General features: G+C 54.2%; 1 protein-coding gene and 1 non-coding gene across 2 annotated transcripts; one reads left to right on the top strand and one right to left on the bottom strand.

Moving 5' to 3' along the window:
* Positions 1-2: 2 nt before the first annotated feature.
* Positions 3-9,410, bottom strand: DENND1C (DENN domain containing 1C). Its single transcript, XM_081504287.1, has 23 exons — positions 9,295-9,410; positions 8,371-8,435; positions 8,246-8,289; positions 8,044-8,093; positions 7,286-7,405; positions 7,134-7,203; positions 6,871-6,951; positions 6,710-6,775; positions 6,554-6,607; positions 6,331-6,441; positions 5,405-5,505; positions 5,253-5,298; positions 5,045-5,146; positions 4,830-4,955; positions 3,744-3,848; positions 2,886-2,976; positions 2,745-2,785; positions 2,180-2,251; positions 1,538-1,582; positions 1,361-1,468; positions 1,091-1,170; positions 743-950; positions 3-654 (listed from the first exon to the last, which is right to left on the bottom strand). Exons 1-23 carry the CDS (start codon positions 9,309-9,311, stop codon positions 61-63), a joined length of 2,397 nt encoding a protein of 798 aa, XP_081360413.1. The 5' UTR covers positions 9,312-9,410; the 3' UTR covers positions 3-60.
* A 3,007-nt stretch (positions 9,411-12,417) lies between these two features.
* TRNAV-CAC (transfer RNA valine (anticodon CAC)) lies at positions 12,418-12,490 on the top strand. Its single transcript has one exon. It is a non-coding gene; the product is annotated as a tRNA-Val (tRNA).
* Positions 12,491-13,864: the final 1,374 nt, after the last annotated feature.

Raw genomic sequence — 13,864 nt, 5'->3', positions numbered from 1 at the left:
GCTTTGGGCTCTTGAGGCTTTATTAACAACGGGCCAGAGTCTCTCCCAGGCCCTTGGTCCTTAACCTTCAAAACACTTTTTAAGCTCAGCGACTCTGGGCCCACTCCTGGCCTGGGGCTCCTGCCAGTTGCTTGCAGGTGCAGCTGGGGACCTCGGGGCTTCTGGCTCCTCGAGGGGCTGGAGGTGAACTGCGAGCAGGCCCTCGGAAGGCGGGGCTCTGGGGTTCTCTGAGGAACCCGGATCCGAGAAAGAATCAAGGGCTTGGGATGTCCAGGTAACACCCAAGTTGGGCTCAGGTCGGGGGCTTTCTGGAGGGCTGGGCTGGCTGGGTGCTGCCAAGAGCTGGGAGCAGGGGTCCTCCTGGGCTGTGGGATCTTCAGTTGCTTCATGGGGAGGGGAGAAACGGAGAGGCTGGGGCTCTGTGGGAGAGGATCCAGGGTCCCCTTTGCTGCTGGGGTCTGCAGAAGCTGTTAAAGACTGGGATGGAGACTCGATTTCTGGGCTGGCCTCTGAGGGCAGTTGGCAAGTGGGGTGCTTCCCAGAGCTTGTGGCATCCGAAGGCTGGGGGGTGTGCAGAGGCAGCAGGGACAGGGGCTGGGGCTCTGGCAGTTTGTTGTCATCCGCTTGCCAACTCGATCTTCCCGGTATGTCAGGCTGGGCGGGGATGGGGAGATGGGCAGGTTGCTGGCCTTTGGATGGACAAATGGGGAAGGACTGGGGGGCCAGGGAGTGGGGCTCTCACCAGGCTGAGGCAGCTGTCCAAGTCCTCTCTGTGGCAGCAGTCTAAGCTCTGGCTGGGTCGCAGGCTACCAGTCCGCGTGGCTCTCGTGCTCAGGCTATCCAATATCTCACTTAGCAAATCCAGTTCTTCTCCAGACCCCAGGAAGCTGCCGTCCAGTGCTTCCTCTGCCCACGGGTCCTGAGCATCCTCTGGGCTCAGGGAGGGTGTCCTGGGTGAGGATGGGCAGCCTCAGGTTTCTGCCCCAGACCAGGTGCCCTGAAGTGTTTGGAGTCTGTGGACACACTTCCCCATCAGTCCTGGCCCCCACTTCCAACACTACCCCACCCCCACCCCCTGCCTTGGTCTTACCTCTCTTCCAGGGACTCAGAAGGTTTCTCTTCCAGCCTGAGTCTCCTGCTGGGGCGACTCCTAGGGCGAAGGGGCCGGTTCTGCAAAGGACACATTTGGGGGCTGGGGGCGGGGCCTCAGGAGCTACAGAATCAGGGGGCTCTGAATGGGGGATGGTGTGGGCACCCCATTTGGGGGTAGTTGAGATGTCTGGCTGGAGGCAGAAAAGGAGAGAAGGACTTGGTGATAATTCCAGGTGTGTGCATTGGCACTAGGTGGGAGGGAGCTTACCTGTCCAAAGTGCTGGGTGATAGGCAGGCGCTGCTGCAGGCGATCTGAGCGGCTGGTGAGGGAAGGGGCCCTCAAAGAGCCCCCCCTCTGCAGGCCAGAGTCCCCTTCCTAGGAAGAGGGTGGGTAAGCCAGGAACTGCTTCCCCCCACTGCCCCTGGCATTGGCCACTGACTTTACCTTGTACATGAGAAGACTCTGCACACCCTTCAAGCCGCTTTTCGCCTATGGAGGAGCCGAGTGATTTGACACAGGCATTTGAGAACCAGGCCCTCCACCCCCGAGGACAGATTCGTCTTGCCATCTGCTCATGGGTGTCTCAAAATACATTCAGAATCCCTCTGTACCAGCTAAGGAGTCAATACAAACATGCCTCTTTGACTAATACAAAAGGAATATTCCCTGAGGAGATAACCCCCAAATGAAACAGGAAGTGGCAAAGCCAGAACGCCGTAAAAAATCAGTGTTCAAAAGCTAAGCAAAGAATAAAAATTCAACAGATGGTTCTGAGCTGCGGGAGCCGGTCCCAGGAAACTTTTGGATTTGGGAGAAAAACAAAACACTAAGCGTGGAAGCAGGAATGTTAGTGTCTCAGAAGGAATACCCCAAGATGTTTGCCAAAGAATCCTGGTGATCATTTTTAAATAGGAAAGACGTGACCCGACAAACATGAAAGAACACAGTCAGTGGAAAATAAAAGTAGGAAACATTGCAAGTGGTTTAACTGCTGGTTCAGTTCTGATAAATTGTCCTCTAAACGGGAGGTTAAAACATCCTCTGGCTTGGTCACCCTGGTAACTGGCCTGTCCACCCCAGCCTCACCGAGCGGTACATGTTCCTGACAGCTGGTTGGGTCTTGGCCTTGACGGAGTGCAGAAGGGCACCACCACCTTTCTGTGGAGAGAAAGCCAAGAAAGAGAGGCATAGGCACCTGGGGTTATCCTAGTCCCTACCTGCCCCCCTGCGCTGTGTGTTGCTGGAAAAACCCTTCTCCCTCTCTGAATCTTCTTTTTTATTAAATAAATTAAAAAACTGAGTTATAATTTACATACCATACAAGTCACTTGCCTTACTTGCACAACTCAATGATTTTTGGTAGGTTTACAGTAGTTGCATAACTATCACCATAGGCATAGAGGTTTTTTGTTTGTTGTGTGTTTCGTGTGTGTGTGTGTGTGTGTGTGTGATGTGGATTTTAGTTTTCTGACCGGGGATCAAACTCCCCTGCCCTCTGCACTGGAAGTGCAGAGTCCTAACTTCTGGACTGTCAGGAAAGTCCCTCTCCCTGAGTCTTGACTTTTTTCACCGCTTTCTATAAATGGGCATAGTGAGGATGGCTATGGGTTTAATTTAATCTTGCAATAAACACTAAAAGTGGTGTTACTACCTTCAGGTTGTCTGCCCAAAGCTGGTAGGAGCGGAGTGTCCCTGCAGAGAAGAGAGCAGAGAGCATAGCATCTTCAGGGTGGGTGGGCTTAGGTGAGGGCGCTGGTGGGGTGGGGGCTCTGAGGCCAGGTGCAGAGTTTACCTGAGGAGGCCCCACTACAAGTGATCTCCTGCTCGAAGAGATCTGAGAAGCCTTCACCTGTGTTTAGCTTCTCCAGTCGGCCTTCGATGAACTGGGTGTGGGAGAAACAGGAAATCAGGGTGCCCCAAACATTAGAAGGCGAGTTCTAGGGATCTACTCCCATCAAGACATAGAAGACATCCTTGGCCCCACCCTGCCCCAACATGAGGCCCCAGGAGTCTGGAGCCCACCTCAGCAAGCCAGAGGTCTGCCCCTCCCCACCCCAAGTCAGGATCTGTCTTCAGGGACCAGACTCTCTCGCTCACAGGGTTGGAGAAGTAAGACTGCCACTCCACACATGCCTGCCTCCTCTCAGTGACCCTGGGAAGAGGTCGACTCCACCTCCCGGGACCCTAGAAGCCAGTTTGCCCTGAAGGACACTGAAGTTCATCCAGCTTTCTCCCAAAAACCCAAAAGTCCGGTTCCACCTCCCCCTCCCCCCATCCCTGGGGTCCAAGAGGCCAGCCTGCCTCCCCTCCCCACAAAGGGAATCTGACATGAACCTCCATCCTCGATCCAGGAGGCCCCCGTGTTAGGACTCAATAATTTGGTTCCATCCCAATCTCCTCAGGGACCTAGAAGTAAAGCTTATCCCTAGAATCTCAGGTCAGGTGCTTCCATTTTTAGAGACCCAAGAATTCATGTCTCTCCCACCCCGGAGACCCTGGAGTGGGGGATCCGGCAGGGCCAACTCTCGCCGCGCCCAGTGAACCCGGGCGTCCATCTCTTCAACCCCGGCTCCGCCCTCTGGGATGCGCGCCTCGGCGCCCCTAACCCCGCCCCTCCGGCCTAAGCCCCGCCCCCAAGGCTCTGGCCCACCTGTTTGAATAGCTGCAGGTGCACAGCCCGCCGGTGGAAGGCCTGCAGCGGCGCCCCGGGTTTCTGGGCTAAGAAGGCTTCTTCATTGAAGGTGACAGGCTGGCCCTGGAAGAAGGACCCGAATTCTAAGCTCCTCGCGGCTCTCCTGGATCCCTTATTCTGCCTTCCTTATTCTACTGTCCATCTGTGTAGCGAACATTGATGGAGTGCCTCTGTGTGCTTGAACTCCAGCAGGACTTTATGGGCTGCAGGGAGGACCCGGGCTTTTACCCGGAGGGAGGTGGCAGATGGGACCTGACTCATGCTCCCAAGTGACCTCTGGCAGTTGCGAGAAGGTCAGACTATGGAGCGCGAGTGTGAGAACCCGGAGAGGGGACTTATAGTGACTCGATGAGAGTGCTGATTCTGGCAACAAACAAACAAGGTGGGCCAGACTGGAGTCGAGACAGAGGAGGAGGAGAAATGGACAGTTTCCGGCTGAGTTCAAGGGCAGAGCTAACTGGAACATCAGATTCTTAAATGATCGAACTCCCCGACAACCTTTTTATAGAACAGTTGTGAGAAACTGGGGGTAGGAGTGGGGAGGGTGTCAGGGTTGAAAGTCAGTAGATCAAAGCCCTGGCTTCAACACCCACCTGCTGTGGGTTTTCTCCAAGCCTTGGTTTTCATATGTAAACTGGGACCATAACAGTATCCTTCTCATTGTATTGTTATGAGCATTGAGATAATAACAGCAACTGTAAAACCTAGCATTTATCTATTGCGATGTGCCAAGCACTGTCCGAGCATTTCAGACACATAGGACCTTTTTGGGTGGGTACTGTTGGGGTCCCATTTTACAGATGAGCAAACAGAAGCGCTAGAGAAGGAAATGGCAACCCACTCCAGTATTCTTGCCTGGAGAATCCCGTGGATACAGGAGCCTGGAGGGCTATAGTCCATGGGGTTGCAAAGAGTCGGACACGACTGAAGCGACTTAGCACGCAAACAGAAGCTCAAAGTAAGCACTCCATAAAAACTGGATATTATTATTTTGAATCCTGCAGGCACCCACGGGGCTGCTCCCTTCTCGTTCCTGCTACTCACTGGGCTGCAGACGAGCGCATCGCGGTACCCTCCAAAGAGCAGGGCCTGGGCTTTGAGGAAGAGACGGGACACCCCTTCCCCAGGCGCCAGCGCGACCTTCCTTAGCCGCAGCCTCAGTAGAGACACCTGGGGGGCAAGGGAGCAGCGCTGAGCGGGCAGGTGCTGAGCCTCGCCTACTGGATGTGGCAGGAGGCTGGGCAGCGGGTGACACTGACCACGTCTGGGGGCAGCGCCTGCACGTCGTCGAAGGGTGTCTCCAAGGTATTGGAGTCCACGTTCATCATCACGACATCCTCCAGGGCTTTCTCCCGCACTCTCTGCATTGCGGAGTCGGAGGGGGTGGCCGCTCAGAGCCCGAGGATCTTGGGCGGGGAAGGGTACACACTCCGCCCGCCTGTGCCATCCAAGTCCGCTCCCGCTTACCTCAGCGAGACTGGCGTGCACTCCGATGAGGTAGGGCATAGGCGCGCTGCGGACGACCGAGGGGGCCCAGTCACGCAGGCGCTGCCCCCGGGTCCCCACGACCCCAGGCTTCTTCCCCAAGCCCTGCGCCCTCTCCAGGCCCCTCCCCTCACCAGCAGTAGTCCAGTAAATGCGGCGGCAGCGTGGGGATCAGCACGTGCTCCCAGTGCATGGGATACAGGAGTGCACAGGACGCGTGGACACAGGAGGTCAGCTGGGGACGGGTGGAGGGGACCTTGGAGTCAGAGCCTGGACTCCCAGCTTCAAGGATTCCTCGCTGGGACGGTGGCTCCCCCGACTTCATTTCTCACGTCCTCAGTCTCCTGTCTCCCTCCATCCCCTTCCTCAGCGAATACTGGGTAAGAAGTGAAAACTCAAACACTTTCACGTGAAGACCAATAATTCTGCAAATTACAGTGCTGGGGGCTGATGGTGCCAGAACACGGCACGTACTCGTCTCTTTCTCTCTAGGGGGCGAAGCTAATGTTCAACTCTCCGGATCACTCTCCTTAGGGGTAGGACAGCGGCCCAGCCCACCAACCCCATCCTGAAAGAAGCAGAACTAGGATTGAGCCGGACCTGGTCTCGCCTCTAGGGATGGAGTAAAGGTTAGCTTCACTGACCCCACCCCTAAAGAGGTGGAGCTAGAATTCGGTCCTTTCCCTGGTCCCGCCCCTAGAGGTGGGGCCAGCATGCAGCCTCCGTTTCCCTGGTCCTTCCTCTCTCGGGGCGGAGCTAGAATTTAGGCCTCCCTGCGCTCACCCTTCGGGGGGCGGAGCCAGTCTTGTTCCGGCCCGTAGTGGGTGGAGCCTGGACTTAGCGCACCAAAGCCAGACTATACAGCGCATCCCCCTCGGATTCCCCCCAAGAAGGTGGAACCAGGGTTCGACGCAACCATGGCCTTCAAAGGCGCAGAGCCAGGACTTGGTCCTCGGGTCTCGCCTAGTGGGGTTAGAGCTAGAAGTCCACCCCGGTTGTCCCTCCCCTAGAGGCCAAGCGAGGCCTCGGTCCCTCCCCGGCTCGGCGACCCCCGCCTCACTGTGCTCAGTTTGCTAGACGTGAGCAGGACCCTTCTCTCTGCCAGGAGGGCGGCGAACAGTCCCACGATGTTCTCGTCGGTCACCGCCACCACCAGCTCCGTTAGATTTCTCTGAAGAACAGAGAGAAATGCTGGACACGAGGGACCACAGGATCTCACAGCCCCCTTCTGGTTTCTGGACCTCTACCCTCCCCTAGAGCTCCCTCCCGGGGTCTACACTCACGTTCTCAGGAATGGATGGCAGGCGGCCGGAGTCGGGGGCCACGAAGCAGGAAAGCTGACGGGGGATTGGGGAAACAGAGGGAGGGGGAGGACTGATCAGTCAGTGGATTGTCCTCACGTGGATCCCAACCTTCCAGGGTTCCCCACCTCTACTCACCGACATGTTCTTTCCAGGGAAAGGGGGCTGCAGGCCTTGTGAACTGGCAATCCTCAGTCCACTGCCCTGGGGGAGAGATGTAGTGTGTACTCCTCAGGGCCTGGGTGCAGCCTATCCCGCCACCGGAGGTCCGCCACCGCCCAGGGGTGAGGAGTACTCACCAGCTCTAGACCTACTGAGGCCTGGGTCCCAGGAAGGGGCTGCTGCAGCAGATTTAGAAGAAGTTCATCCACCTCTGAGACCTGGGTGGGGGTGGGATTTCTGAGCCAGGACGTGGGTTGGGGGCTCTGAGGGTCTTGACTCAGGCTGGGTGGTCTGGGAGGAGTCAAGGGGCCCAGGTCAGGCCTGGGAGGCTGAGGGCTTGGGTGGTGGTGGGGGTGGGGGTGGGGACTCCTGCAGAAATGACAGGGAGGGTTGGTCTCACTTGGTCTTGGGCCAGGAAGTCCCCCACTGTGTTCAGCAGCTTGTAGAACACCTCAAACCAAGGCAGGTGGCTGTGGAGAGTGGACACAGTTTCCATGTAGTGCCCCTGGGCAGAGGCCCCAACCCCCACCTCCAGACCCCCATCTCCCACACCTGAGGATACAGAGACAGCTGAGAGCACCAGCCCGCAGGCGGCAGAAACCAAACCTTCGGGTGCCAGTCAGGTCCGTGAGCGCGAAGGTGAAATGCTGTACAGCGGTGCTGGGGGGCTCCCTGGGAGCAGGAAAGGCTCTCAGAGACCTGGGCATCCCACCGCTGTGAATCCCCCTCCCCTCCATGCCCCTGACAATGCTCCTCATACTGTGTCCATCAGTCTGGGGCCCTGGGCATATAGGTCCCTATTTGTCAGGGCCCCTGGTTCTCTGAGTCCCTGGATCCCTCGAGTCCCTGGTTCTCTGAGTCCCTGGATCCCAAAGCCCCTGAATCTCCAATCCTCTGGATCCACTCAGTCCCTGGATCCCTGAGGCCCTGGGTCCCTGGGCTCCTGGGTTCCTGAATCCCTGAGCCCACAGTTCCCTGAGTCCCTGGATGCCTGAGCCCCTGGGTCCCTGAGTCCCTGGATCTCTGAGCCCCTGAGGCACTGGGTCCCTCGACCCTTGGATTCCTGGGCCCCTGGATCCCTGGGCCCCTGAATCCCTGGGCCTTTGGAACCCTGAGTCCCTGAGTAAATGAGTCCCTTTGTGTATAGGTCACTGTTTGTCAGAGTCCCTGGGTGTCTGAGTCCCTAGGCCCCTGAATCTCAGATCCCTGGGCATATGAGCTCTGCTGTCTGAGTCTCAGGGTGTTTGAGTACTGAGGGTCCATGAGAGGTCTGGATCCCTGGGTCCTTGGGTGTCTGCTTCCTTCCATACCTTTCCACATCAAAAGGGAAGCAGAATTTAGGCACCATCTGCAGAGACTCCTGGGGATGGAGAGAAGCACACACTGCTTGGCCACTCAGGTTGGGCCCCACCGCAGAGCTCCCGGTGGTGGTCCGTGGTCCGAGACATTGGGTCCCCTCCCCCAGGGGAACAAGCCCTGGCCCCGGGGGAAGAAAGGAGCCAGCCTGCATACCTGGTCCTGGAAGTCTGCGGGGAACTGCCGCAGGATGGGGGGATCTGCACGGAAAATGAGCCACTAAGTTTAGGGTCCCAGGCCCACCCTCCATCTCCCCCCCACAGCGATGGCCCCTGACTCACCTTCCTGCAGGGAGGCAGGGTAGGCTGCTTCGAAGAACCAATCAAACAGGGCAGGGGGACCCCCTCTGTGGGACAGAAAAGGGTTTAGTGGGTCCAAGAACTTGCTTCTGTGTGTGTCTGCACATGTGCGTGATTGTGTGTGTGTGTGTATGTGTGTGTGTGCAATTATATACTATGTCTGCCTGAAAAGATCAGACTCTCCAGGTAAGACTGTGTGTATGTGTGGCCTAACCAGTGTGAAAGTGAATAACATCCCCCTTTTCTTGCATAGCCAGTCGGGTCACTGGGTATATGTGCGAGGCCCTGCCCCAAGACTTCACGGGGCCCTGGGGACTGACCCCAGGTTTCCTATCAGAGGAAAGAGGGGAGTGTGCCCTGATCCTTCTGGGAAGCCTGCAATCTCTGTCTTCCTCCCCTGGCCCTCTCCCTCCACCCACCATGCAGAGGCTTCGGGGACTGGGCTCAGAGAGAGAGAGACAGAGAAAGAAGATGGGGAGGGAGTGCAGACGCACTGTCCCAGACATGGGGACCCCCTCACACTGAGCTTCATCCTCACACTGACAAAAATCCCACACAATCAATCACACACACACGGACACACAGAGTCCCCCTTCCCCCGCTGCTGATCCCGGAAGCCAGACTCCCCATCACTGAGATGTATGAAAAGGTACATGCTCAGAGGAACAAACTTAATCATACAGAGGGAGAGGGAGAGAGAGACTGAGGAAGGTCCCAGAGTGGTCTGAATGTGCCTGAGAGCAGAGTCCATACTGTAGGCCAGCTGAGTCCTGCTCTGATTCCAGCCACCTGCCCCTGTGGCTCACGGTCCCTCCCCGGCCTGCCCCAGCCTTGCTCCCCTCAGCCCTAGCCCAGGCCTGGTCTCGGAATCTTGGTCCAGAGGATGGGAGAGGGGGCAGCTCTTACTCGGCTGTGGATCCCATGGTCCCTGGAGGGCTGGCCCAGCGGGACCCTTTCCCCAGGGGTCCTGGGGGCCTGTGCTTTCTTGGGGCTGGGCCCTGAGCCGTCTCAGCTTCCTGTGTGGCTGAGAGAGGAAGTTTAACGGGTGACGTCCCCAGAGGAAGCCTCCTGCCCCCACCCACTGTGAGAGACCCAGGCGTCCTGCCTTCTAGCCTTCTGCAGAATGGGTGGGCAAGAGGTCTGTAGGCTCAGAGGCCAGATCCGCCCCCGCAGGTCTGCCAGGCTGGGCCACGTGTGGTCCCCACCATCACACCCAAGCCTTCCCTTCTGTGTAGCAGCCCAGGACTCGCAGTTTGCCTAAAATGCTTCCTCTTCCCTCAACTCTTTTCCCTTTGGTCCATCCGCACTGGCCATTCCTCATGGGACCGCCAGAGGGAGCCAGGATGGAGAGTGGACACAGGTGGGTGGTGGTGCACCAGGAAGGTGGATGGACAGCAGAGAGAACACAGGCACCAAACAGGCAACACACACATGGCCAGGAAGTGACCAACACAAACAGGCCAGAACAGTCAGAGGCCGCAGACAGACACAGAGAGATACCCAGTTATAAAGGCAGCCCATAGTCACAGACACAAAGTGACAAGGACAGAGGGACAACACATACATAAAGAAGTCCTTGTCCATCCAGCTGACAGGTGCAGGGGGATAACACACAGGTTGCACCCAGCAAACAGTTCCAGACAGAGACAACAGACACACACACAGAGACCACAGTTGTCAATACAAATGGAATATCAGAGAAACAGGCCCAGACAAGAGACAGAAATGCACAGGGCACAGATGTAGAGCAGTAACAAAGGGACAGACATGGTCAGGGCTCAACCTCAAGTCAGATTCATAGCCGGACATAGTCACACACACACAGAGACACACAGCCAGACACACCCAAGCAGTGTTGCAGACTCAGAAACAGACAGACACCTAGGTGGACAGATGTCATGCTGAAAAACAGATCTGTAGACACACTTGAAAGCACCAAGGCAGGAGACATGTATGGTCATGCACATATCTGCAAAATCCCACAGACAGGGACTTCCCTGGTGGTCCAGTGGCTAAGAATCCACCCTCCCAAATGCAGAAGGCTTGGGTTCAAGTTTTGGTCAAGGAACTAGATCCCACATACCACAACTAAGAGTTTGCATGCCACAATTAAGACCCAGTGCAGCCAAATGAAATGAATAAATATTTTTTTAAAAATTCCACAGAGTCAAAATGCAGCAGAGTCTTCAAGACTCCTAGGCTCCCTGCAAGATATTGAGAATGTCTGTGTAGATAGAGGCGTGAATTTCCACGAGTCCACATGTGGCCTGGCATGGCCTAGGGTATCTGGGGTTGAACATGGTATCTGTGTGCCTGTAGAATTTGTGTCTACTCCATCAAGCTGAGTGAGAATGTGGATGACTGGGGATTTTCCTTCTGTGCCTGTCCATGTGACTGTGGGTGCAAGGGTATTTCCACTCTGGGTGCTGGGGGGTTAAGTTAGTGCACAGGCGTATGAACACACACATAGATATACACATACACACAGCCCTCCAAAGCCTCCAGTCAAGATGTAGATGGGTGAGGCTGATCACAGCTCAGTCCCCTCTTTCTCTCCAATGGGAGCTGAATCCCAACCAGGGCTGGGGATCAAGGGTACAAAATACCCAGGCCATCCCTCTCTGCTTTACCCTTTGGGGCCTTGCTATAGAGTGCATATTTGTGGGGCCCCTTGAATTTACATGCTGAATCTCTCTCTTTTTTTTGGTGTGGGGAACCAGGCTTGATGGATCCTAGTTCCCTGACCAGGCACTGAACCCAGGGCCATGGCAGTGAAAGCTCGAGTCCTAACCACTGGACAACCAGGGAACTCTCAATGCTAAATCTTAACCCCTAAGGTGATGGTATTAGCATGTGGGGAGTGGGTCTTTGGAAAAATGATTACATCGTGAGGGTGAATCCCATGAATTGGATTAGTCTCCTCTTAACCCTGAATATTCATCAGAAAGACTGAAGCTGAAACTCCAATACTTTGGCCACCAGATGTGAAGAGCCGACTCGCTGGAAAAGACCCTGATGCAGGGAAAGGATGAGGGCAGGAGGAGAAAGGGGCAACAGAAGATGAGTTGGTTAGATAGCATCACTGACTTGATGGACATGAGTTTGAGCAAACTCTGGGAGATAGTGAAAGATGGAGAAGGCCTGGTGCGCTACAGTTCACGGTGTGGCAAAGAATCAGAAATGACTTAGCTGCTGAACACCACCACCACCAACAAACTCATAAAGAAGATGCCAGAGAGATCCGTCACCCCTGCCACCATGTGAGGATACGGCAAGAAGACTGCCATCAGTGAACCAGAAAGCAGGCTCTCACCATAACTTCCGGCACCTTGATCTTGGACTTCCAGTTTCCAGAACTGTGAGAAAGAAATGTTTGTTGTTGATAAGCCACCCAGTCCATGGTGTTCTGTTAACGGCTGGAATGAACTAAAGGCATAGCCTTTGCAGAGTTATTTCAAATCTTTCTTCATTTCTGGAATTCACTCCAGAGCAATCCAATGGCAAACCCATAGGGTGGGAATGAGAGAAGAGCTCATGCTCCTTTGCAAAAGTGGGACCCTATCTATCCTTGTTTCTACATCTTTTTGTTTTTTCGGCTGTGCTGTGCAGCATGCAGGATCTTAGTTCCCTGACCAGGGATTGAACCCATGCCCTGTGCAGTGGAAGCATGGAGTTTTAACCTCTGAACCACCAGAGAATTCCCCTGTTTCTGCATTTGTTTCATAAGTAAACATGGTGCTTGTTTCAGAGATCCCACGAAGGTTCAGATTTCACGTTATATATTTAGTACAAAATCATACCTGAATCAAGCTTTTGGTATGTTCTGTCCATGATTAGGGGAGATGGGTCAGGGAATTGGTTAAGAGAATAATTTTGAAGTCAGAGATACTTGGGTTCAAGACCTGACTTAGTTCTTTAACATCTCTGTGACCTTAGGCAAGTCATTTGACCTCTCTGTATTAGTTTTGTCTAGCTATGTAATCTATCACCCTACAGCTTGTGGCTTAAAAGAACACACATTTAGGGACTTCCCTGATGGTCCAATGGGTAAGACTCTGCACTCACAATGCAGGGGGCCTGGGTTCAATCCCTGGTCAGGGAACTAGATCCTACATACTGCAACTAAGCATTCACATGCCACTGCTGAAGATCCCATGCGCCGCAGTGAACGTGCTACAAAGATCCTGACCTGACACAGCCAAATAAATAATAAATATTAAAAAAGCACACATTTATTATCTGACAATTTCTATGGGGGCCAGGACACTGGACACAGCTGAGTCGGGTCCTGTACTGCGGGGTCTCTCTGCTGTAATAAGGTGTCAGTTGGGCGGTGGTCCCTTCTGATGCCTCAACCAAAAAAGGATCTGCCTCCAAGCTCATGGTGGCTGTTGGCAGGAGTCAGTTTATTGTGGATGGAGCACCCCAGTTCCTTGCTGGCTGTCGACCAGAGATTACCCTCGGGTTCTTTTTTTTTTTTGCCATGGGGACCTTTGCAACCTGCTTCTTGCTTCCCCACAACAAACAAGCTGAAAAGGCAATAGAGAACTCATCAAGGCAGAAATCACAGGCTTTCACAAACCAGTCTTAGAATCAGCATCCCATCGCCTTTGCCATATCCTGTTGAGCGGAAGAAATCTCTGGGTCTAGCGCATGCTCAACAGGAGCAGAGAACACAAAGGTGTAAACAGGGAGACGGGCATCACTGAGGGTCATCTTAGAAGCCACCTTCTACCTTCCCTTTGTCTTTGTTTTCTTGCTTTATCTTTAAAAAAAAAACAAAACAATTTAGGGACTTCCCTGGTGGTCCAGTAGTTAAGAATCCATCTTGCAATACAGGGGATGAAGGTTCAATCCTTGGTCAGGGAACTAAGATCCCACCTGCCTCAGAGCAACACCACCTGCCTTGCCATACCACCACTACTGCGCCTGAGAGCCACATCTAGAGAGTCTATGCACCGCCATGAAAATCCCACATGCCACAACTAAGATTCAACACAACCAAATAAATATTTTAAAAATTAAAAAAAAATTTTTTTTGGTCCCCACGTGGTTTGTAGGATTTTAGTTCCCTGATCAGGGATTGAGTTTCTGCCCAGGCGGTGAAGTTCAGGTTCAGGGACTGAACCTTACCCCTGCAGTAAAATCAGAGTCCCAGTGACTGGACCACCAAGGAAATTCCTGTTTCCTTCCTTTGAAAGTGAGAAAACATGGGAATTCTCTGGGATTCCAGTGGTTAGAACTCTGTGCTTTCACTGTGGAGGGCAGGGGTTCAAACCCTGGTCAGGGACTAAGCTCCCACAAGCCACGTGGTGCAGCCAATAAATAAATGAATAAACTTCATACATCTTTACTTATTTATTTATTTTAAAAATAATTTTATTTATTTATTTTTCGTTATGTTGGGTCTTCATTGCTGTTTCTCTAGTTGCGGCGAGCAGGAGCTACTGTCTAGTTGCTGTAGCTGTGGTTCCTG

This window comes from Giraffa tippelskirchi, chromosome 6, assembly GCF_054371585.1.
Source record: "Giraffa tippelskirchi isolate mGirTip1 chromosome 6, T2T-mGirTip1v1.2.pri, whole genome shotgun sequence".
Classification (NCBI taxonomy): domain Eukaryota; kingdom Metazoa; phylum Chordata; class Mammalia; order Artiodactyla; family Giraffidae; genus Giraffa; species Giraffa tippelskirchi.
Note: the sequence above shows the minus strand (reverse complement) of the source record. Positions and strands in the feature narration are given on the sequence as shown.